Consider the following 25348-nt stretch of genomic DNA (forward strand, 5'->3'; position numbering starts at 1 on the left):
TCCGGTTTCCTCCCACTGCTAAAGACCCCTAGGACCAAGCGAATTATTGAAATAAAATTCAACCATATATTAGTCCCGAAATGACCTAGTTTGTGTCGAGTGGGGTGATTACAATGTGATTTATCAATATAGTTCTTCCATGTCCAAATCTCTGCAAATTTGAAAAAAAAAGGAAAAACTCCAAGAGCTATGGTGGACCAATAGACCCCGGACGGAGGTGGGGAAACTGTAAGTTATGTAACTGTACATGTAGTTACCAACTGCATATTTCATAAATCTCTCTCTCTCTCTCTCTCTCTTTTAAAGAAAGATAAAAGAGAACAACAATATAAAGCTTCAATCTATAGATTATAATTCACATTTTGACAGTTGTTTCAGATTATCACATATTACAAAATGAGTATCAAAAATGTATATAATTCATATTTTGATATCTATATCACATTAACAAAATTAAAGACAAAAAGTAAAGTTGAATATTTAAAATATAAATAAAGCACTGTAAGTTTTGATTTATTAAAAGACCTCGTAAATTCAGAGCTACGAAATATTGACGTTGTATCCAAGTTTCAGTTACAATTTAGTTGGTGATGTCTTAAAGCGAGAATTTCATAATTTCTAAGAAAGTCAAAACATAATTATTTCTGTCTTTTGCTCAATAGGTTATCAACTCACTATTATACGATCATGGGCATTATTTCCCACGCTTAAAAATCATTGACACAGGAAATAATAACACAATTACCCCCCTTGTTTTCCTATTACCTCCATAGAATAGCTATGTTCAAACGTTTGAAACTGAAAATTATATTTTTGCCAATTTCTCAGCTGGCAAAAGTGAATTATAGGATTAATAGGATTATTCTTTAACAAGGTAGGACTGTTTATGGATACCATCTATCTTAATGCTTTATTTTGATAAATTTTAAAAATATAACTTAACAATATGAAATTGTAGCTTTAAATTACTATCTAAATAATATTTTGAATACTTTTGGTCGTGTTTTATGTATTCGTCTACTAATTGCGTTTATCACAGAATAGCCCTGCTCTACATCTCATACACAGATCAGCTCTGTGGGCTTTAGCTGGATCAATATGTCTTTCTTTTTGACAGTCACAGCCAGTTTGGCCACAGAGAGAACATTGGATTGGTTCCACATGATATGGAAAACAAACGATGTTACACTTTTTACACTCTTGTCCAAACTCCACCTTAAATAAACAAATATATATATAAAAGGAAATATATTGCAAATAAGTCTGAAATAATCTTGAAGAGAAATTCAATTTTCCCATTTGTTTTTTCATAGAGAAAAACATTTTCTAATTATTGTTTTAAAAAAAATTCCGTGTTTAATTTTAAATAATTACAATGTAAACAGGAAGTGACGTATGTAGATACACAATATTTAGTTTCCATACAAGTTAAACAAATACATTAACGTCACTTATTTGAATGGAGGCTCACAAACAGTTTTGGCAAGTGTCTTGGTGCTACATTTATTCAATATTCCACCTTAAATCACGACGTGCTTTAATAAATTGTTGCTATTATACATGAAATATGATTTGGCGTCGTGCAATGGTTTTGATTGATTCATTGTCTAGTGTTCCAATTTACGTTATTGTTGATAGTGATTCAACAAATCTTGAAATATGTCAGACGGACATTCTGATCCCACTTCTCACAGTAGTCAACATTGTAGCTGTGGTATTTAAATAATTTAGGATCTTGGCAATCTCCTACTCGAGGGTTTCGGCTTCTGAACCCTAGGTCCAAACTATCACGAGAAGCTGAATTTAAAGGAGCTAAGTCGCTAATACTTGGGACCTAGAAATTGACACAAATGTTTCTGTTTTTACTGTAATTTTTAATCAGTTAGGTTCGGCGAAATACGCCAGTATTCTCAATCGAATTTCAAGATCTAGCGTCTGGTTATTCCAGTCTACGCCGATATTATTTATTGGGCTTGCTCTCCAGATAAGAATATAGCGTCACCGTTTGACATGACTTGTGGAATATGCCTAGCCTCGTTTTTAGAGTCCCTTATTACAAATAACGCTGAAACGCATTATGGTACACGATTCGTGTACCAAATGTAAAATGTTTATTTTGTCTTAAATACTGGATATCACAAGGCCACATTTCCCGGTACGATCACAACATCAATGTTGATTTAAACCGATAAATAAATCGTGTTTTCAATGTCGAAGATTTTGGATGAAATTGAGTTAGAGACTTAACTACTTTAAATAGCACTGGTACAGAAGATATTCATTAATTTGTCATTTTTTTCTTTTTTAAACAAAAATAGAATGGACAAGTCGAAGCGGTAACAATGTGGACTGGAGAGACCGAGATTATCAGATCGCCAGTAAAAGCTGCGACAAATCTACAAATCCGATGCCGAGATATAGACGTTTCAAATGCAAATGCTCGAGTCATTCGCAATTCTGTAGACGTTTTCAAGATACTGGGAATTCAGAAAACCCTTGTGCAAATCCCCCCCCCCCCAGTGATTTCGTTTTACTCAGTTTTAACTAGTAAATATAATTACGTCAATGAATCATGTCTAATAATAACTTGGTCGTTATTTTAGTACATATAACAAATGCCCCACTAATGATAAAATTTACCAACTGTTTTTATTTTAAATAATAAAAAAAAACTTGGTGCAATACCCATGATGAAAGTAACATATTGAGATAGACGTCGCAAAACAATGAAAACCAATTAGAATCGGAATAAGAAGTAAAAGTATAGTGTTTCTATAGCCCCCTTTACATTACAAATTTTAAGTGCGCCAGTATACCCCGTTAATTTTTTTTTGTAGTGTAAACTGGTCAAAAACATAAGCGTGCCGTACTGAGTACGTGCCAATTTGGCCCACTGAAGTGAGGTGATCTCGGCACGATGCCAGACAAGGCACGGTTAAATTTTCATAGTGTAAACGCTATTCGGTCTGAGCACGGTTTCAGTACGGATTACTGTGCATGCGCCATGTGAACCTTGACCCTTTTCCCGCGAACTTTGATAATTCTGTCACCAGTTCTGTCAAAATGGCTGCTTAGACTAAATCAACCGCCATAATTGTTTTTGTCCGGGTAATTTGCATAGTGACTGGAAGTAACTTTTCTGTGAAGAGTTCCACATTTGGCGTGCCTGGCACGGTTCCGAAGCCGTTTATTTTAGAGTAATGTAAATACGTCAATTTCTTGAAAATTATCGCGGCCTGGTACTGTGCCGAGAACGGCACGCTTATCGCGACCAAGTGTACACGGGCTTATGCTGAATTATGGTATTTTGGAGACATATTTTTTGTGACACGTGACAAGATAGATAACAACTGACTCCAACTTGGAAACACGCTTAACGATATTGTCCCACAAACGTATTTACCGGGTGGTTATTTCCAATAAAAGTATGGCAATTTTGGTACATATGGAAAGTAGAGACGCCAAATCTTACTAGACAAATACTGGAGCGCTTACAGGACAAGAATGAGAGGTTGGCAGTGATTGACAGCCTGAGGAATTAGTGCTGTCTGCTCGAGTGACGCCAAATGCATACTCCTCGCAGTGTTTTGTTTGATTAGAGCTAATCCCACTTAACACTGCTGTAAAGGAAGCAAATTTATGTTCCAAATTATGACTGGTCAATAGTCCGATTAACAACCAATAACTTACTGCGTAACAATATCATTACGCTTTAAATAGAGCTCCAAATTGGACCAAATATGTTTACCTAACGTTACGTCATGACTCACGATTTTATTATGCCGAATTAACCAGTGCATAGCAGAATATTGCAGAAAAACTAATTGCGTGACAAACGAGGCTATCAATACGGATACAATGTAAACAATACTGTATGGAGTCGAACAATACTTTCACCGTTTTTAATACCTTAAATCACTGTCCAAAGTTTTAGGGAAGACCCCCAGATTAAACGAAGAGCTGTCATGTTGATGTACTTGATTTGATTGAACGGGAAGAATAAACACACTACCTCAAAAGTTCAAGTATCAGAAGCCAATCCAGCAATGACCAGACAGGAATTTCTTGGGCCATGGCTTCAGGAATATGCGTCAAATGTTGCACGCGTAGATTGTCTGGCCTCTTGTGTTAGGGGGAGCATGATGTATATGTTAATAAACTTGAGCGGACGTGAAAAATGTGACAGACTTTAGCGTACAACTGTTTCTGAGATAAAAAAAAACACGGAAAAAGATGTGGGCGGGGATAATCCCAGAATTTACTTCGACATTTATGGTAAATGAACAGCGATTAAGACAATATCGTCTTTTATATGCAATGGATTCTCCTCCAGCTCGGCACCCGTTGACTACCAAGCCACATGACACAAACATGAATTCTTTTTATATATTTTTATAGCGTCCGGTATTTCCTGGTCAACACAATGTTTTGAGAGGGATTTGAAGCAAATTTTTGATAGATTTATTAGTTCGAATAAGTTTCTTGTCTACATATATCATCAAATCACCAAGTTTGTATATGGGAAGGTATCTAAAGCAAGATTTAGAACGATTCGATACAAAATATATGTTTAATAGAAAGTGAAAGTGAAAGTTGCTTATTCTTGGTTGAGACTCGGACATAGGCCAGGTGCGCTCCAAGGTATGCCGAAATTCAACAATTATTTCCTCGCGCCTAGATGGTTAAACGCCCTCCGCGGACCACAATATGCCCCAGTGCTTCATATTCATCAAATATGATCTGATAAGGAGTTATCAACAACTTCACGTATTGTTGAATTGTTGATCTTTACCTTTTTCGTTCCTTCCTTCACGTAAACATGTGAACTCTCCCACTTCTCTTTGCAAGATGAACACCGTAAATATCCGTATCTTCTGTTATCGCTCATAATGAGTGGAATTAAAAAATCAATTACTAGTACAATATCCGATGAATCAGCTTTACTAAGTCTCGTGTAGGACTAACTATAGTTGCCAATTATGAGGTATTATAATTATCATGAACGCGCGCATGTCCTACTTGACAGCATACCAGGAAATTGGCCTATCCTTATCATTTAGTTGTTGAATCATATAAACCGACAAATGTTTTTACTTTGCGTTTCACTTTTACTTTTGTTTTACATTTCAAATTACCTTTAAAAATTCTTTTAGTTTCATTTTCGTTTTGATTTTAATTTACATTTTGGTTTTTACGTTTTACTTTTGACTTAATTTTTACTTTTGATTTAACTTTTAATTTTACTTTTACTTTTGATTTTTGATTAAACTTTTACTTTTGCTTTAACTTTTGGTTAAACTTTTACTTTTGATTAAACTTTTCCTTTTGGCTCAACTTTGACTTGGAGCCACGGTGGCCAAGTGGGTAAGACGCTGGCTCGCTAGACTGAAGGTTGCGTGTTCAATCCCTGCAAAGACAGCTGATTTAGTTGGCGTGCACGTAAAATATCCATTGGCAGTTGAAATTCAATATAAGAGTAAGCCATAGTGCCACTGCCCGATCAAAATTCCCTCATAGCCAGTCGGAGCGGAACAGTACGACGTTTCATTTCATTTCAACTTTTAATTTTGATTTTATTTTTTATTTTCATATAACTATTACTTTTAATTTTATTTTTTATTTTCATTTAACTATTACTTTTGATTTTACTTTGACTTCTGACTGAACTTTTACTTTTAATTGAACTTTTACTTTTGATTTTATTTTTACTTTTGATTTCACTTTTACTTGATTTTATTTTTACTTTTAATTTTTACTTTTGATTTGATTTTTACTTTTGTTTTTACTTTTGATTTAACTTTTACTTTTGATTGAATTTTTACTTTTGCTTTTGCTTTTTTATTATTATTTTGACTTTGCGTTTCATTTAGGTTTTAAAGAAATTCTGTTAAATTCCTCAATGATGACGCTGGGCCACCATATATCAATCATAACATCAATTATACCCATACTTTTTCTCGACTCTTTGATGAAAATGGGAGGGTATACACCGATACACGGGTGGCCGTGTATCAGTTGAAAAGGGACAAAAATAACAAAATCATGATTTACAACCCGTTTTGAACATGTTATGGTAAAAGAGTCATCATTTTCAACTGTCTCAGCACTTTTCGAATGTGCGTCACTCTCAGTCATATTCTTACATTTTGTCTCACATTTCTTTACATTTTGATATCTAGTCGCACTTTCACATTTTGTCGCACTTTAACATTTTGTCGCCGCTTATGCTCATCCGCAGCACATAATCCAAATATTTTACTATTATAAATTAATCTCTTGGCATTTTCAACACTAAAAACTTTCACATTTTGTCGCGGTTTATGCTCATCCGCAGCACGTAATCCAAATATATTACTAGTATAAATTAATCCACTGGCATTTTCTACACTACAAACTTGAGAACTCTACAATTCCAACTCGTCTTCATTTAATGGCTGTTCTTGTTTTTGTCTGTCAGTGGATGTCAATACCTCGCGAAGTTAATGAATTGATCTGTGCGGAAATTAGCAAATGTACCTTGCTTATCCAAAAAATTAAAATCCAATCCTTTGTATTGATCTCGAAGTGTCACCATATTCCTATGCAATTGGTATTTTTCCTCGCGTTTGGCGGAATTCGACTCATCTGCATGGCTTTAATTTGTCAGTGGATGTCAATACCTCGCGAAGTTAATGAATGGATCTGTGCGGAAATTAGCAAATGTACCTTGCTTATCAAAAAAGTTAAAATCAAATCTTTTGTACTGATCTCGAAGTGTCACCATATTCCTATGCAATTGGTATTTTTCCTCGTGTTTGGCGGAATTCGACTCATCTGCTTGGCTTTAATTTCTTGTACTGTGAAGGATCGGGCTTCTAAATCTTCGCGATCATTGACATCTCGTGCAGAACTGATATTCTCGGTCTTAGAAATATACTATTCAAAAAAAGTAGGGGATATTTGATTTTGGGGGCATAATACTAAAATATGCAAATGACTACGAAAAAAGTCACTATAGAACCTAACAGAAGAAACATTTCCAGTTACATGTGACGCCCAAACGCACCAATAGCTACCGCATGGAATGCAGGTGATGCTTGGGATCATCATGGGGGTCCAACCCAAGATTTGCACGACTCTGACTTTGAATGTTACAGTCATTGTGGCATTGAATTCCAGGGTGGAAACATCAGTTTAATTGTTTTAGTGACCAGAAAACAAATTTTGATATGCGTCGACTTACCCAAAATGAAAGGTTACGTGTCCTTGGCATGCTACAGATCGGCACAACACAGGCGGTTGTGGCGCGGACGATGAATGTTTCTCAGTCTGTCATAAGCAGGCTATGGTCCAGATACCGTGATACACAATATGTACAGGACAGACCCCGCTCAGGTCGACCAAGGGCGACAACTCAAGCCCAGGATCGATTTATCCGTACCTTGGCCTTGAGAAATCGTGTCATCACAGCAAATCAGATCAGCGCTCGTCTTCAAACAGACACTGGTGTGAGAGTGAGTGGCCAGACGATTCGGAATCGACTGCATAGGGGTCACCTTCGCGCCCGACGTCCTCGCGTGATCCCTTGTTTGAGAGATCATCACATTCAGGCAAGACGTCGTTGGTGTAGGGATCGTCAACACTGGGATAATCGACGCTGGAGCAATGTGATGTTTTCAGATGAGTCAAGGTTCACTGTTGATTTTTTGGACAGACGTAGGAGGGTGTGGCGTCGTCGAAACGAGCGCTTCCAAGACGTTAACGTCATCAGACATGATCGATTTGGGGGTGGTTCTGTTATGGTGTGGGGAGGCATCACTGTTGCTGGAAGAACGGCTTTACATGTTGTTGCAGGGCGTGTTACAGGCCAGTACTACCGGGACAACATCTTGGCAGTCCATGTTGTGCCGTTCGCACGACGTCATGGCCGCCGTTTCATCTTCCAGGATGACAACGCAAGATGTCACAGGGCCAGGATCGTTACAGGTTACCTCCAACAACAGAACATCACCACATTACCTTGGCCAGCACTGAGTCCCGACCTCTCCCCCATCGAGCATGTCTGGGACATGCTTGGACAGAGGTTACGTCAACGTCAACAACGTCCTGCCAATGTCCAAGAACTTGCTGCTGCGTTGCAACAGGAATGGGACAATCTGGACCAAAATGACCTTAGACGTCTCATTAGGAGTATGCCACGTCGGATCAATGCTTGTTTGGCAAACAGAGGAGGATTTACCCGTTACTGACTTGGTTGTGATGCTGTGGTAACTTTGCTGTTTGACCCCGGGTATCATTTTGTCATTTGTTTCTTCGTCAGTTTCATTAGGTGACTTTAATAACACTTAAAAATCAAATATCCCCTACTTTTTTTGAATAGTATATATATATCTGTGACATTATAAAGTAGGATTCTTCGACGAATTCCCGCATTCATTTCTGCCATCCACTACAATCGACGCAGCCAGGATGTTGGCAAAACAACAAGAAATGGCTAATGTACAAAATGATTGGATGACGTTTGCTTTTCTCAACCAATCAATATCCCTGTTATGAACATTTTCCCTGACCTGATTTAACCCGTGAAATGCACGTGCGGTGTACTGACATCATTTACCTGAGTAGAAATAAGCGTTTTCGATGAGATAATTGGGGAGCTCTGAATGGGGAAACTTTGATAAATTTGTGAAATGAAAAATGCTTTTGAAATAGGGAAAAATAGAACAAAATCCTTTTCTCGAAAAAGTATTTAGTATAAGTCAGTTATATACCTTGTTTTCTCGGTGTATGGGTTGAAACACCGTCTCTTTTTGAGTGGAGATCTCCTTGGCTTCGCCTCGGAGCCCCACTCAAAAAAGAGACGGTGTATAACTATTCCTTTCGCCTCGGAGCCCCACTCAAAAAAGAGACGGTGTATCAACCCATACACCATGAAAACAAGGTATATAACTATTACATACTAGTACAATATTGCCAACCAATCAGCTTTACGAAGTCATGTAGGCCTATCTAATTGCCAATGACGTATTACATTAACTAGGCCGGGCGCATGTCCTATCTTGACAGCATACCCGGTTCGGGCACTTGGCGGGAATATGACAAGAGTAACATATAGTAGATTGCAGATTCTCAAGCTTTTTAGCCTGCCATTCATTTGATATGGATTTGTTTATTTATTTATTATGATTAGGCGCTGTGCTGTTGTATGTACCAATAGAGATGAAAAACATAGCTGTCGAAATTTACTGTGGTCCTGCAGAAGTAAACTATAATATGAATAAAAAAAGATCTCCATATTATAAATGTACGATAGAATGTTTCCTACTTTATTCTGCAGGGAACTATAGTATTTACTGAATTGATTTAAATTAAACAGAAAACTATGGAATGATCGTTTGTTATACATAATGTTTCTTCGCAAATCGGTTAAATGGAGATATTACGCAGAGGTGATAGGCAATTTCTCATAAAAGTAGAAATTTTTCGTCCATTTACATGCCAAATTTGAATTCTGCATCATCAAAATCATCAAATTATCGATACGTCACTTCGTCTGTCTACCGATGATATTCAGTGCATAAGATTGGGAATATTTGATCTCGGAGGCTAGGCACATATTCCGTGTCCCGGAAAATAGTGTCTTCTTGGTCTACACGGAGACCCGAACCCAGAACGTTATCGTTGTTGAGAATCAAAACTATCATCGTAAAGACGAACTCTTTCATAAATTTGAGCATTGCCGAAATTAGTTATTTTGTTATTATCCTTGCATCAAAAATCAGTTTTTGAGAAAAGTTTTTTGATGACGTTTTCCAAATAAATATTTTCAAACATGATTAATTATTATTGACGATTAAACTTGTCGAAATTAATATATTTCTGAACAAAACATGCATGGAACTGTAATAATAATAATAATAATAATGGATCTTATAATGCGCTAAAATCCACATCACAATAGGGAAATGCTCATAGCGCTGAACACACACCAAGCACACTACAACACAAAACGCACATGATAATGTTTGAAAAGATGAGTCTTTAGGTTTGATTTAAATGAAGTTCGTGTTTCAGCAGACTTTAGTTTTAGGGGTAAGGAATTCCAAAGTGTTGCAGAGATATATGAAAAAGATCTGGCAGCAAATGTTTTTAATTTGAAACGCAGGGACATGGATGGAACATACGGATGAACAATATCCTGTAGATAGAGAGTGGAGCCATTTTTGACACCGTTTGAAATGTTGAGGAGGGCACTTTAAACTCGATCCGTTCCTAAATTCTAAGTCAGTGTAGAGAGTTTAGAGCTGGAGATATGTGAGAACGCAGCTTAGTCCTAGTGACGATTCTGGCACAGCGCTTCTGAATTTGTTAACAGCTGTTATTTCGAAATTCCTGCTAACAAACTATTTCCATAATCGAGCCTTGACATCATACAGCGTACACGGGTGGTGGTTGCATCCCTAGTTATGGGGTGCCTTATCGATCCTATGGTTCGTAGGTGATAGTGTGAAACCTTGCATACATAGCTGATGTGGGGTTCCATTGTAAGAGACGAGTCCAGATGAATACCAAGGTTTTTTAAAGATGAAAAGAAAGGGGTAATTGTATCGTTGACATTAAGGGGAGTGATTTCACATTTCTGGAGTCGAGCAGGAGGTGCACAAAGGATAGCCTCCGCCTTTTCGGTGTTTAATTTCAGCATATTTTGATCCATATATTGCTGAATGTCTCTGATACACTCTTTCATTTTATGACACGTAGAAAGTTGACTTGTATGTGATGGGGAGAAGCGGTCGATGAGCTGGGTGTCATCAGCATAGCAGTGATAGGAAACCAGATGTCGATTCAATAGCTCCAGCATGGGTTCAGTGTAGAGACAAAACAGTATTGCCCCAAGGAAGGGTCCTTTTGGCACACCACATGTCAGAGTCATTACGTTTGAGACGGCTTTCCCAATTACTACAGCTCGTGACCTTCCAGACAAATATGAGGCGAACCAATTTAGGGCAACTGGACTGATTCACTTATTACCAGAAACTTCCTGTGGTCAATCGTGTCAAAAGCTGTAGATAAATCAAGTAGCACCAATATAGACACGTCACAAATGTCAACAGATCGCTTAGCTGCTTCCAATACACAGTTGAGAGCAGTTTCTGTGCTGTGTGCTACTCGGTATGCAGACTGGAATTTATCCCATAGATTGCCTCCTTCCACGAATTTCACAAGTTGCAATTTGACCACCTTTTCAAGGATCTTAGAGAAAAAGGGTGAATTTGAAACTGGCCGGTAGTTGTTTTTTAGAACTTCCGTAACCAGCGTTGATTTCTTTAATAGAGGTTTAATGATAGCATGTTTAAAAGCCTGAGGTACAGTACCATTCTTCCATGGTTCAAAAGATTCAAAGTTTTCACCTATGTAATCATCAGCAACAATGCTATCAAATACTAGATTAAATCCTGAACGCATCTTGCTGATCTTGTCGATGAAAAACGTATTGAAGTTGTTTGCGTTGTTCAAATCATCTTCTTTGGGATAGGGCACATCCCGCGTCTTGCCAAGTAAAGCATTGAAGTGCCAAAAAGTGCTTTAGGGTTATCCACATTATCTTCAATAAGTTTGTTGTAATAATCAGCTTTTGATCTATAATTAACAAGTTTGTTTGTGTCATTCCGCACTGCACTAAACATATGTTGATCAATTGTAAACCCGTTCTCCAGAACTTTTTTTTAGCATGGTTTGTTCATTTGGGGTTAAATAATTAATTTATAGTCAAATGATTATATAATCGTGTGATAAACTTCTAGTGGGCGATTTGACCCCAGAGGACTTATATTGTGTTAGATTACAACACTCGTTAACCGTTATGGATAATTTGAGAATGTCTTGATAAAAAATGCTACATGTAAGTAACTGCTTTTCTTCTTCCTGCAACTCAGTAGTGTGTATTTTATATATGTTTGTCCCCCACCTACCGAAGAAAGCAGGGGAGTATTGAAATGGGTCTGTGCGTCTGTCTGTCCGTCACGCTTTGGGAAACAAGAACTCTACGTGGTGTAGGATTTTATTAAGTGAATGCATTGACTTGGTTGTTTGGTTCGATGATGAGCATTTTCTGCTTAGGCTAAGCAGAGATTCGCAATTTGATTGGTCGATGCTTTGGGACACGATAACTTTGCTTCTTATTAAGTGGGAATTGAAACTTGGCGTATATCATTACATCAATACCCTGACTAAGTTCGATAATGCGCATTTCCTATAGTTTCATTACATCGGTACCTTGATTAAGTTCAAAAATGAACATTTTTATGCATCGATGTTTTTGGACATAACTTTGATTCCAATTGAGTGAGGGTAGTGAAATGGTCAAAGCTTTATAAAGAGATAAATATATGCAATTAAAAAGTGTGTTTCATCTAATTACGTTTTCAATTTGGCGGGAGACATCAGCCTCAATGTTGGCTTGTTTCACTTACTTATATTTTAAACATCGACTTGGTGTATATGTTGTATATTATTTTGTTATGGGGTTCTAATCCGTTTTAGATCTTTCGTACACACAAAGACTAAATAAACATTTTCAGTTTTATTAAATTCTGACATTCTCGAAGCATATTAGTGTTTTCGACTAAAATCGTCGATTTAGGAACTAAAATGTCGGTTAATTAGCTTCGTGTCTGTTCTCAAGCGAAGCTAATTGTAGAGAGAAAGCGTAACTTTCGTATGTAACTTGCCATCACTAACTAAATGAAGAGCAACGTGTTACATCTATTAACATTTTCACATAAAATATTGAACATGAAGCCATTATAAGTAAGTAGGTGGTTATCTGTAATCGTATTTGAACGACCATTACTATAATTTAATTATTATAGTTAATGTATTTTTAATATAAGTCTATTGACAGCCAGGGATCTTTTTCCGGGTTTTTCATTACAAAACTTAAATTATGACCAATTAAATAAAACAAATGTATATTGATTATGATTATAATCACCGTTATAAATATGAATGCAAGCAAATGAAATGAAATGAAATGGGATTTAACGTCCTACTGTTTTGCTCCGAACTGGGCTAATGAAGACGGGCATACGCCATACAGTGTGCTATGAGGGAAATTTGGCCCGGACAGCGGCACTACGACCTACTCTTAAATCGAATTCCAACTGTCAAGGGATCTTTTACGTGCACGCCAATGTGTACACGGGACCTCGGTTTTTTGTCTCATCCGAATGACTAGACAGCTGGCCTTGTCAGGCCCTCCGTTCTGCATCACTGACAAGGGGGAACCACGCCAGAAAATCGGGATGAACTTTCTCGGCCAATGCAGGGATCGAACACCCGACCTCCAGGCTAGCGAGCCAGCGCCTTACCCACTTAGCCACCGTGATCCCCCATGAATGCAAGCAAATGATATAAATACTAATAATCCAGAGAGCATGATATTATTTTTATAATTAGAATCGATTCCATTTGTTTCCCAATAAAGATTTTCATTAAATATATCTTTTTGGTATACCACAATTTTTTTTCTTTTCTTAAAGAAATGGGTGTTGGGGTGTGATTTCCATTCCCCGGTTGTACGTGACAAGGAGTAGGATAGCCTGTACAATCTCCAGTTTCCTCCCACTGCTAAAGACCCCTAGGCCCAAGCGAATTATTGAAATAAAATTCAACCATATCTTAGTCCCGAAATGACCTAGTTTGTGTCGAGTGGGGTGATTACAACGTGATTTATCAATATAGTTCTTCCATGTCCAAATCTCTGCAAATTTGAAAAAAAGCAAAAACTCCAAGAGCTATGGTGGACCAATAGACCCCGGATGGAGGTGGGGAAACTATACGTTATGTAACGTACATGTAGTTACCAACTGCATATTCTACACATCAGAAAATTTAATAATTTCATAAATCTCTCTCTCTCTTTTAAAGAAAGATAAAAGAGAACAACAATATAAAGCTTCAATCTATAGATTATAATTCACATTTTGACAGTTGTTTCAGATTATCACATATTACAAAATGAGTATCAAAAATGTATATAATTCATATTTTGATATCTATATCACATTAACAAAATTAAAGACAAAAAGTAAAGTTGAATATTTAAAATATAAATAAATCACTGATTTCAGTTACAATTTAGTTGGTGATGTAAATAACATTTTGAATACTTTTGGTCATGTTTTATGTATTCGTCTACCAATTGCGTGTATCACAGTGTTTCCCTGCTCTACATCTCATACACAGATCAGCTCTGTGGGCTTTAGTTGGATCAATATGTCTGTCTTTTTGACAGTCACAGTCAGTTTGGCCACAGAGAGAACATCGGATTGGTTCCACCTGGTATGGAAAACAAACGATTTTACACCTTTTACACTCTTGTCCATACTCCACCTTAAATAAACAAATATATATATAAAAGGAAAGATATTGCAAATAAGTCTGAAATAATCTTGAAGAGAAATGAAATTTTCCCCATTTGTTTTTTCATAGAGAAAAACATTTTCTAATTACATGTATTGTTTTAAAAAAAAAAATCCGTGACAACACGGATACAATGTAAACAATACTGTATGGAGACGAACAATACTTTCACCGTTTTTAATACCTTAAATCACTGTCCAAAGGTTTAGGGAAGACCCCAGCTTAAACGAAGAGCTGTCATGTTGATGTACCAGGGTTCAATTTAAGCGGTATCGCATCGCAAAAAGCGATTCAAATCTCGGTAGAAGCGATATAATTATTTTATTGATTAGCCAAAAATTGATTTCAAACTTGTGAAGTGCGATTCATTATATTTTGGATGAAAATACTTCATTTGGATAAAAGTATCACGACTAATTTAATTAATAAATCGGTAAATTGGAGAAAACAATAGCGCCGATAAAAAAAAACCCATCTTGTCTTGTTTTTCCAGACGCGGACATGTACAATGCGTTCAATATAGAAAAACTGTCTGGTAAATCCAAGGTAAATCACTGCCTGTTGCTATGGTTGCTATGGGAGAAAATAGTCCTGCATTATCCAGTATGCAACCAAGCGCAGTTACCAAAGTTTTGTCCGTCTGGTTATTTAAGACAACCGTGAGCGCGTGCTAAGATAAAATGGCGTCGTCTGCTAGCTCGAAAAGGCAAACAAATGAAATAAAATTAGCCACGGTGCATTCCTGGATACAAAAATATGATAAAGGTAAAAAATGGTTAAAATATGAACTTGAAACAGCTGGCATTGTAAATAAAGTTTCCTGCAAACTTTGTTCTAAGCATGAAAATAAAATAAACTGCTCGAGAATTTTTAGTAGGGCATTCATTGTCGGAACCACAGGATCGGCACTCAAGGCAGACAATTTACGCAAACACATTATATCGGATCCACATATTAAAGCTGTCCAATACGAAAATAAAATTGGGATTCCTGCTATAGACATTATAAGAAAGGCTTCAATTTTCCAGTCATTTTCTGGCGCCGAAGAGGAAGCAAGAGGTCGAGTGACAAAATTGTTTGACATAGCATATACACTTGCGAGGGAGGAGATTTCATTTTCTAAATTTCCAAAGTTTGTTGTGCTTGAGAAAAACCACGGCGTTTACCTGGGTGACAGATATGCTACAGATGTAAAATGTCAAGAGTTTACAAACTTAATAGGTGACTGGATTCAAAACAAAATATTGTCGGTAATAAATAACTAAGAGTATTTTACTGTGTTAATCGATGGGTGTACCGACGTAAGTAGTGTTGAAAAAGAAGTAATTTATTTATTAACAGTTTCACCAACTGGTGAGGTTGAAATAAACTTTTTAAGACTAAAAAATGCGCATATCGTAACTTCAGAAGGCCTAAAATCAATGTTATATGAAGCGTTTCAAGAAAGCGGGTTAATAGACTTCGAAAGTAAATGGGTTGGGTTTATGGCTGATGGCGCCAGTGTTAATATGGGAAACAAACACGGGTTGGGAGAGTTATTAAAAAAGGAAATGGATTGGTTGATCGTAATTCATTGTTTAAACCACAGATTGGAATTAGCTGCAAAGGACACATTTAGCGGGTGCTCAAAAATGTGGTGATATGATGGCCATTTTAAACAGTTTAAAATCCCTCTATAACCATTCCCCAAAACGCCTGAGGGAATTGCGTGAATTAGTAGAAATAATGGAACAAACAGTCAGTAAACCGGAAAAGGCTTTAGGAACTAGGTGGTTACAGCATAAACGAAGTGCTTGTAACTCACTGATCAAATCCTACCCTGTGATAGTTACACACCTTGAAAACATTGCTGAGGATCCCTCAACAAAAAAAGAAGACCAATGCAAAATGAAGGGTTATTTAAGTAAACTAAAATCATTTAAATTTGTTGTGTACTTGCTATATTTTAGTGAGCTATTAGAACCTATATCAAAACTATCTCTTATGTTGCAAGGTTCAAGTATAGATTTACATTTTGCAATATCCTGCCTAGATACATTTTATACGGTTTTAGAAGACTTTAGTACAAATAAATTTAATGGTGATTTAAAGGAACTATTAGAATCTGCTACAAATGACCCAACGGACATATCATTCAAGGGGATAAATATTAAGTATGACAAAATAGTGTTTGAAAATAAATCTACAAACCTTGAGAGAAAATTGGAAGAATGTGTTAAAAGCAGGTTTGGTGATTTAAATAAAAGTGAAACATTTACAATTTTGAAACTCATTAATATCCCAAACTGGCCTAGAGATGAAACGTCTCTAGGGAATTTTGGAGTTGAATCTTTGGATTTTTTCAGAAAACACTTAAAAAATATTTTGGATAAACGAGGTGTAGAAACTCATCTGCTTCAAAATGAGTGGAGAAACTTGAAAACCTTTTGGTTGCAAAATATGTGTAGTGCTCAGTCGCCTCAAACGGACTCCATAACCGAGGTCTTAAAAAATATTTTAGCACACAGGAGAGATATTTTTCCAAACATTTGCCACGTAATTTTAATTCTTTTGACTTACCCAGTGTCAAATGCCAAACTTGAACGTGCATTTTCAGCGATGGGTCGCATCAAAACAGATTGGCGCAATAAATTATCTGAAGCTACTCTTGAGAATTTAATGCGAATTAAGTTAGAGGGGCCAGTAGCTGCAGAATTTAATGCCACTGAATGTGTACAAATGTTCTTTTCGCAACCGAGAAGGCCAAATACATGTTAATTGTTTATTTGTTGTTAAGTGTTACATGTACATGTAAATAATGAACAATAAAACAAGACTAAAGATTATAATATTGTTTATTTATCAGAATTACAATTTTTTGTGATGTACGGTTTATTGCTCCTCAAATCTGAGCAAATGCTATTCAAATTTTGAATTGATTAGCCAAAATGTGAATCTGCCACAAAAATGTGCTACTCATTGGTTTTAGACTAAATTGAACCCTGTGATGTACTTGATTTGATTGAACGGGAAGAATAGACACACTACCTCAAAAGCTCAAGTATCAGAAGCCAATCAAGCAATGACCAGAGAGGAATTTCTTGGGCCATGGCTTCAGGAATATGCGTCAAATGTTGCACGCGTAGATTGTCTGGCCTCTTGTGTTAGGGGGAGCTTGATGTATATGTTAATAAACTTGAGCGGACGTGAAAAATGTGACAGACTTTAGCGTACAACTGTTTCTGAGATAAAAAAAAACCACGGAAAAAGATGTGGGCGGGGATAATCCCAGAATTTACTTCGATATTTATGGTAAATGAACAGCGATTAAGACAATATCGTCTTTTATATGCAATGGATTCTCCTCCAGCTCGGCACCCGTTGACTACCAAGCCACATGACACAAACATGAATTCTTTTTATATATTTTTATAGCGTCCGGTATTTCCTGGTCAACACAATGTTTTGAGAGGGATTTGAAGCAAATTTTTGATAGATTTATTAGTTCGAATAGGTGTCTTGTCTACATATATCATCAAATCACCAAGTTTGTATATGGGAAGGTATCTAAAGCAAGATTTAGAACGATTCGATACAAAATATATGTTTAATAGAAAGTGAAAGTGAAAGTTGCTTATTCTTGGTTGAGACTCGGATATAGGCCAGGTGCGCTCCAAGGTATGCCGAAATTCAACAATTATTTCCTCGTGCCTAGATGGTTAAACGCCCTCCGCGGATCACAGTATGCCCCAGTGCTTCATATTCATCAAATATGATCTGATAAGGAGTTATCAACAACTTCACATATTGTTGAATTGTTGATCTTTACCTTTTCCGTTCCTTTCTTCACGTAAACATGTGAACTCTCCCACTTCTGTCTGCAAGATGAACACTGAAAATGTCCGTATCTTCTGTTACCACCCATAATGATTGGAATTAAAAACTCAAATACTAGTACAATATCCGATGAATCAACTAACTATAGTTGCCAATGACGTATTATAATTATCATGAACGCGCGCATGTCCTACTTGACAGCATACCAGTATGGCCATAGATCACTAAACATTTGCCCATTGACTTTAATGTTAATTCTCGTCTCTTAGACCGGCTCTAACTTTTCCCCAAATTTTCGTTGGGTAGAACGCTTTCTACCACAGATGGAGCAACATGTGGCAACCTCTTGCCCAAAAGCACGTATGAGGTTCACCATGGAAAAACTTAAGATACACAAGCTGGAAGTAGAGACAAAAAAACATGCAATTTTGGACCCTACATTTCAACCTAACCAACCTCTCAACTCTTGTATCCTTCCGCCTCAAAATAATGAATATTCACCAAAACCTGGTAGAAATGTATTTTCAAACCCTTTTCTTCGATTCTACACCAAAAAGTCAACAAAAATCGACATGCAAAAGGGGGAAAAAGGGAAAGGGAGAGAAAGACTGTAGAAATATTTGGTGAGCTGTGTCCGTATAGTGGCCTATCGTTATCACTTAGTTGTTGAATGATATAAGCCGACAAATGTTTTTATTTTGCGTTTCACTTTTACTTTTGTTTTACATTTCAAATTACCTTTAAAAATTCTTTTAGTTTCATTTTCGTTTTGATTTTAATTTACATTTTGGTTTTTAAGTTTTACTTTTGACTTAATTTTTACTTTTGATTTAACTTTTAATTTTAATTTTACTTTTACTTTTGATTTAACTTTTACTTTTGATTAAACTTTTACTTTTGCTTTTACTTTTGATTAAACTTTTACTTTTGATTAAACTTTTCCTTTTGGTTCAACTTTTACCTGGAGCCACGGTGGCCAAGTGGGTAAGACGCTGGCTCGCTAGACTGAAGGTTGCGTGTTCAATCCCTGCAAGGACAGCTGATTTAGTTTGGATGGAACGGAAAAAGGAGATTCCGTTTATACATTGGCGTGCACGTAAAATATCCCTTGGCAGTTGAAATTCAATATAAGAATAGGCCATAGTGCCACTGCCCGAGCCAAATTCCCTCATAGCCAGTCGGAGCGGAACAGTACGACATTTCATTTCATTTCTGTTCAACTTTTAATTTTCTTTTTTCTTTTCATATAACTATTACTTTTAATTTTATTTTTTATTTTCATTTAACTATTACTTTTGATTTTACTTTTACTTCTGACTGAACTTTTACTTTTAATTGAACTTTTACTTTTAATTGAACTTTTACTTTTGATCTTATTTTTTTATTTTCATTTAACTATTACTTTTGATTTCACTTTTACTTCTGACTTTTACTTTTGATCTTATTTTTTTATTTTCATTTAACTATTACTTTTGATTTCACTTTTACTTCTGACTGAACTTTTACTTTTAATTGAACTTTTACTTTTGATTTTATTTTTACTTGATTTTACTTTTACATTTAATTTTTACTTTTACTTTTGATTTTACTTTTACTTTTACTTTTGATTTAACTTTTACTTTTGATTGAATTTTTACTTTTGCTTTTGCTTTTTTATTATTATTTTGACTTTGCGTTTCATTTAGGTTTTAAAGAAATTCTGTTAAATTCCTCAATGATGACGATGGGCCACCATATATCAATCATAACATCAAATAATAGTACAATATTGGCAACCAATCAGCTTTATGAAGTCATGTAGGCCTATCTAATTGCCAATGACGTATTACATTAACTAGGCCGGGCGCATGTACTACTTGACAGCATACCCGGTTCGAGCACTTGGCGGGAATATGACAGATAGTAGATTGCAGATTCTCAAGCTTTTTAGCCTGCAATTCATTTGATATGTATTTGTTTATTTATTTATTATGATTTGGCGCTGTGCTGTTGTATGTACCAATAGAGATGAAAAACATAGCTGTCGAAATTTACTGTGGTCCTGCAGAAGTAAACTATAATATGAATTAAAAAAAGATCTTCATATTATAAATATACGATAGAATGTTTCCTACTTTATGCTGCAGGGAACTATAGTATTTACTGAATTGATTTAAATTCTACAGAAAACTATGGAATGATCGTTTGTTAATGTTTCTCCGCAAATCGGTTAAATGGAGATATTACGCAGAGGTGATAGGCAATTTCTCATAAAAGTAGAAATTTTTCGTCCATTTACATGCCAAATTTGAATTCTGCATCATCAAAATCATCAAATTATCGATACGTCACTTCATCTGTCTACCGATGATATTCAGTGCATAGGATTGGGAATATTTGATCTCGGAGGCTAGGCACATATTCCGTGTCCCGGAAAATAGTGTCTTCTTGGTCTACACAGAGTATTAAAACTATCATCGTAAAGACGAACTCTTTCATAAATTTGAGCATTGACGAATTTAGTTATGTTGTTATTATCCTTGCATCAAAAATCAGTTTTTGAGAAAAGTTTTTTGATGACATTCTCCAATTAATATTTTCAAACTTGATTAATTAATATTGACGATTAAACTTGTCGAAATTAATATATCTGAACAAAACATGCATGGAACTGTAATAATAATAATAATAATAAGGGATCTTATAATGCGCTAAAATCCACATCACAATAGGGAAATGCTCATAGCGCTGAACACACACCAAGCACACTACAACACAAAACGCACATGATAATGTTTGAAAAGATGAGTCTTTAGGTTTGATTTAAATGAAGTTCGTGTTTCAGCAGAATTTAGTTTTTGGGGTAAGGAATTCCAAAGCGTTGCAGAGATATATGAAAAAGATCTGGCAGCAAATGTTTTTAATTTGAAACGCAGGGACATGGATGGAACATATGGATGAACAATATCCTGTAGATAGAGAGTGGAGCCATTTTTGACACCGTTTGAAATGTTAAGGAGGGCACTTTAAACTCGATCCGTTCCTAAATTCTAAGTCAGTGTAGAGAGTTTAGAGCTGGAGATATGTGAGAACGCAGCTTAGTCCTAGTGACGATTCTGGCACAGCGCTTCTGAATTTGGTGAAGCCGATAAAGCTGTTATTTCGAAATTCCTGCTAACAAACTATTTCCATAATCGAGCCTTGACATCATCATACAGTGTACACGGGTGGTGGTTGCATCCCTAGTTATGGGGTGTCTTATCGATCCTATGGTTGACATTAAGGGGAGTGATTTCACATTTCTGGAGTCGAGCAGGAGGTGCCTAAAGGATAGCCTCCGCCTTTTCGGTGTTTAATTTCATCATATTTTGATCTATCTATTGTTGAATGTCTCTGATACACTCTTTCATTTTATGACAGGTAGAAAGTTGACTTGTATGGGATGGGGAGAAGCGGTCGATGAGCTGGGTGTCTTCAGCATAGCAGTGATAGGAAACCAGATGTTGATTCAATAGCTCCAGCATGAGTTCAGTGTAGAGACAAAACAGTATTGGCCCAAGGGAGGGCCCTTTTGGCACACCACATGTTAGAGTCATTGAGTTTGAGACGGCTTTCCCGATTACTACAGCTCGTGACCTTCCAGACAAATATGAGGCGAGCCAATTTAGGGCAACTGAACTGATTCTCTTATCACCAGAAGCTTCCTGTGGTCCACCGTGTCAAAAGCGGTAGATAAATCAAGTAGCACCACGTCACAAATGTCAACAGATCGCTTAGCTGCTTCCAATACATAGTTGAGAGCAGTTTCTGTCCTGTGTGCTACTTGGTATGCAGACTGGAATTTATCCCATAGATTGCCTCGTTCCACGAAATTCACAAGTTGCAATTTGACCACCTTTTCAAGGATCTTAGAGAAAAAGGGTGAATTTGAAACTGGTCGGTAGGTTTTTTTAGAACTTCCATAACCAGCGTTGATTTCTTTAAACATGCATTATGCAAGGGCAAAATCTGCTTATTACAAGTCTTTCTTTAGGCCTGAAATGTTATCTTAATTATCAATTAGACATTAATTAACTTATCCAGACCATAATAAACTCTCTATGTCATGGCTAGCCTTCGATGTTGGCTGGATTAGATTCCTATATGCCGCTAACGCCATTGATAATTAAATCAAAAAAGTGGATAATCTAGACTATGCTGTTTATATTAATCATATTAGTAATGATGGCCGAGACTATGCAAAAATTTCACCCGCTTCGTTCTCGGCTCATAGTGGATCAATTTGACTGAAATTTTCAGCAAATTACCTTTTCACTATCTAGTTTTTAACTATTATAGCGAGAACTGCCATCTCTTTAGCTTATCTCCCATAATGTACCTTTAATAGATGTTTAATGATAGCATGTTTAAAAGCCTGAGGTACAGTACCATTCTTCAGGCTAGTATTAACAATTTTAGTTACTACAGGAAGAATAACATCCAACACATGAAGCAGGAGATTGGTTGAAATGGGACCTAAACAACATGACGTGGGTTTAGACTTTTTAATAATACATTTGAGATCATGTCCACTGACTGGTTCAAAAGATTCAAAGTTTTCACCTATACAATCATCAACAACAATGCTATCAAATACTTGATTAAATCCTGAACGGATCTTGCTGACCTTGTCGATGAAAAACGTATTGAAGTTGTTTGCGTTGTTCAAATCATCTTCTTTGGTATAGGGCACATCCCGCGTCTTGCCAAGTAAAGCATTAAAGTGCCAAAAAGTGTTTTAGGATTATCCACATTATCTCAATAAGTTTGTTGTAATAATCAGCTTTTGATCTATTAACAAGTTTGTTTGTGTCATCCCGGGCTGCACTAAACAGGTGTTGATCAATTGTAAGCCCGTTCTCCAGAACAGTTTTTTTTAGCATGGTTTGTTCATTTGGGGTTAAATAATAATTTGTTAGTCAAATGATTTTATTATCGTGTGATAAACTTCTAGAGGGCGATTTGACCCCAGTGGACTTATATTGTGTGAGATTACAACACTCGTTAACCGTTATGGATAATTTGAGAATGTCTTGTTAAAAACTGCTACATGTAAGTAACTGATTTTCTTCTTCCTGCAACTCAGTAGTATGTATTTTATATATGTTTGTCCCCCACCTACCGAAGAAAGCAGGGGACTATTAAAATGGGTCTGTGCGTCTGTCTGTCCGTCACGCTTTGGGAAACAAGAACTCTACGTGGTGTAGGATTTTATTAAGTGAATGCATTGACTTGGTTGTTTGGTTCGATGATGAGCATTTTCTGCTTAGGCTAAGCAGAGATTCGCAATTTGATTGGTCGATGCTTTGGGACACGATAACTTTGCTTCTTATTAAGTGGGAATTGAAACTTGTCGTATATCATTACATCAATACCCTGACTAAGTTCGATAATGCGCATTTCCTATAGTTTCATTACATCGGTACCTTGATTAAGTTGAAAAATGAACATTTTCTGCGTCGATGATCTTGGACATAACTTTGATTCCAATTGAGTGAGAGTAGTGAAATGGTCAAAGCTTTATAAAGAGATAAATATATGCAATTAAAAAGTGTGTTTCATCTAATTACGTTTTCAATTTGGCGGGAGACATCAGCCTCAATGTTGGCTTGTTTCACTTACTTATATTTTAAACATCGACTTGGTGTATATGTTGTATATTATTTTGTTATGGGGTTCTAATCCGTTTTAGATCTTTCGTACACACAAAGACTAAATAAACATTTTCAGTTTTATTAAATCCCGACATTCTCGAAGCATATTAGTGTTTTCGACTAAAATCGTCGATTTAGGAACTAAAATGTCGGTTAATTAGCTTCGTGTCTGTTCTCAAGCGGAGCTAATTGTAGAGAGAAAGCGTAACTTTCGTATGTAAATTGCCATCACTAACTAAATGAAGAGCAACGTGTTACATCTATTAACATTTTCACATAAAACATTGAACATGAAGCCATTATAAGTAAGTAGGTGGTTATCTGTAATCGTATTTGAACGACCATTACTATAATTTAATTATTATAGTTAATGTATTTTTAATATAAGTCTATTGACAGCCAGGGATCTTTTTCCGGGTTTTTCATTACAAAACTTAAATTATGACCAATTAAATAAATAAAACAAATATATATTGATTATGATTATAATCACCGTTATAAATATGAATGCAAGCAAATGAAATGAAATGAAATGGGATTTAACGTCCTACTGTTTTGCTCCGAACTGGGCTAATGAAGACGGGCATACGCCATACAGTGTGCTATGAGGGAAATTTGGCCCGGACAGCGGCACTACGACCTACTCTTAAATCGAATTCCAACTGTCAAGGGATCTTTTACGTGCACGCCAATGTTTACACGGGACCTCGGTTTTTGTCTGATCCGAATGACTAGACAGCTGTCCTTGTCAGGCCCTCCGTTCTGCATCACTGACAAGGGGGAACCACGCCAGAAAATCGGGATGAACTTTCTCGGCCAATGCAGGGATCGAACACCCGACCTCCAGGCTAGCGAGCCAGCGCCTTACCCACTTAGCCACCGTGATCCCCCATGAATGCAAGCAATGATATAAATACTAATAATCCAGAGAGCATGATATTATTTTTATAGTTAGAATCGATTCCATTTGTTTCCCAATAAAGATTTTCATTAAATATATCTTTTTGGTATACCACAATTTTTTTTCTTTTCTTAAAGAAATGGGTGTTGGGGTGTGATTTCCATTCCCCGGTTGTACGTGACAAGGAGTAGGATAGCCTGTACAATCTCCAGTTTCCTCCCACTGCTAAAGACCCCTAGGCCCAAGCGAATTATTGAAATAAAATTCAACCATATCTTAGTCCCGAAATGACCTAGTTTGTGTCGAGTGGGGTGATTACAATGTGATTTATCAATATAGTTCTTCCATGTCCAAATCTCTGCAAATTTGAAAAAAAGCAAAAACTCCAAGAGCTATGGTGGACCAATAGACCCCGGATGGAGGTGGGGAAACTATACGTTATGTAACGTACATGTAGTTACCAACTGCATATTCTACACATCAGAAAGTTTAATAATTTCATAAATCTCTCTCTCTCCCTCTCTCTTTTAAAGAAAGATAAAAGAGAACAACAATA

At 36.4% G+C, this 25348-nt stretch overlaps 1 protein-coding gene and 1 long non-coding RNA gene across 2 annotated transcripts; both read right to left on the bottom strand.

Moving 5' to 3' along the window:
- Positions 1–1089: 1089 nt before the first annotated feature.
- LOC126823226 (uncharacterized) lies at positions 1090–5046 on the bottom strand. Its single transcript, XR_007681094.2, has 2 exons — positions 4793–5046; positions 1090–1215 (listed from the first exon to the last, which is right to left on the bottom strand). It is a non-coding gene; the product is annotated as an uncharacterized LOC126823226 (long non-coding RNA).
- An 8891-nt stretch (positions 5047–13937) lies between these two features.
- Positions 13938–18410, bottom strand: LOC126823225 (zygote arrest protein 2.S). The gene is made up of 2 exons (XM_050551902.2): positions 18212–18410; positions 13938–14373 (listed from the first exon to the last, which is right to left on the bottom strand). The coding sequence occupies exons 1-2, from the start codon at positions 18305–18307 to the stop codon at positions 14176–14178; spliced, it is 294 nt and encodes a 97-aa protein (XP_050407859.1). The 5' UTR covers positions 18308–18410; the 3' UTR covers positions 13938–14175.
- Positions 18411–25348: the final 6938 nt, after the last annotated feature.

This window comes from Patella vulgata, chromosome 6, assembly GCF_932274485.2.
Source record: "Patella vulgata chromosome 6, xgPatVulg1.2, whole genome shotgun sequence".
NCBI classification, from domain to species: domain Eukaryota; kingdom Metazoa; phylum Mollusca; class Gastropoda; family Patellidae; genus Patella; species Patella vulgata.

What these genes read in the sequence shown, in the direction of transcription:
- LOC126823225 (XM_050551902.2), bottom strand. Translation starts at nt 18,307, where the DNA reads ATGGGTGGTAACAGAAGATACGGACATTTTCAGTGTTCATCTTGCAGA. An exon ending in TGAAGAAAGGAACGGAAAAG is followed by an intron (nt 14,374 to 18,211) that starts GTAAAGATCAAC and finishes TGTTTATTTAAG; the next exon opens with GTGGAGTATGGACAAGAGTG.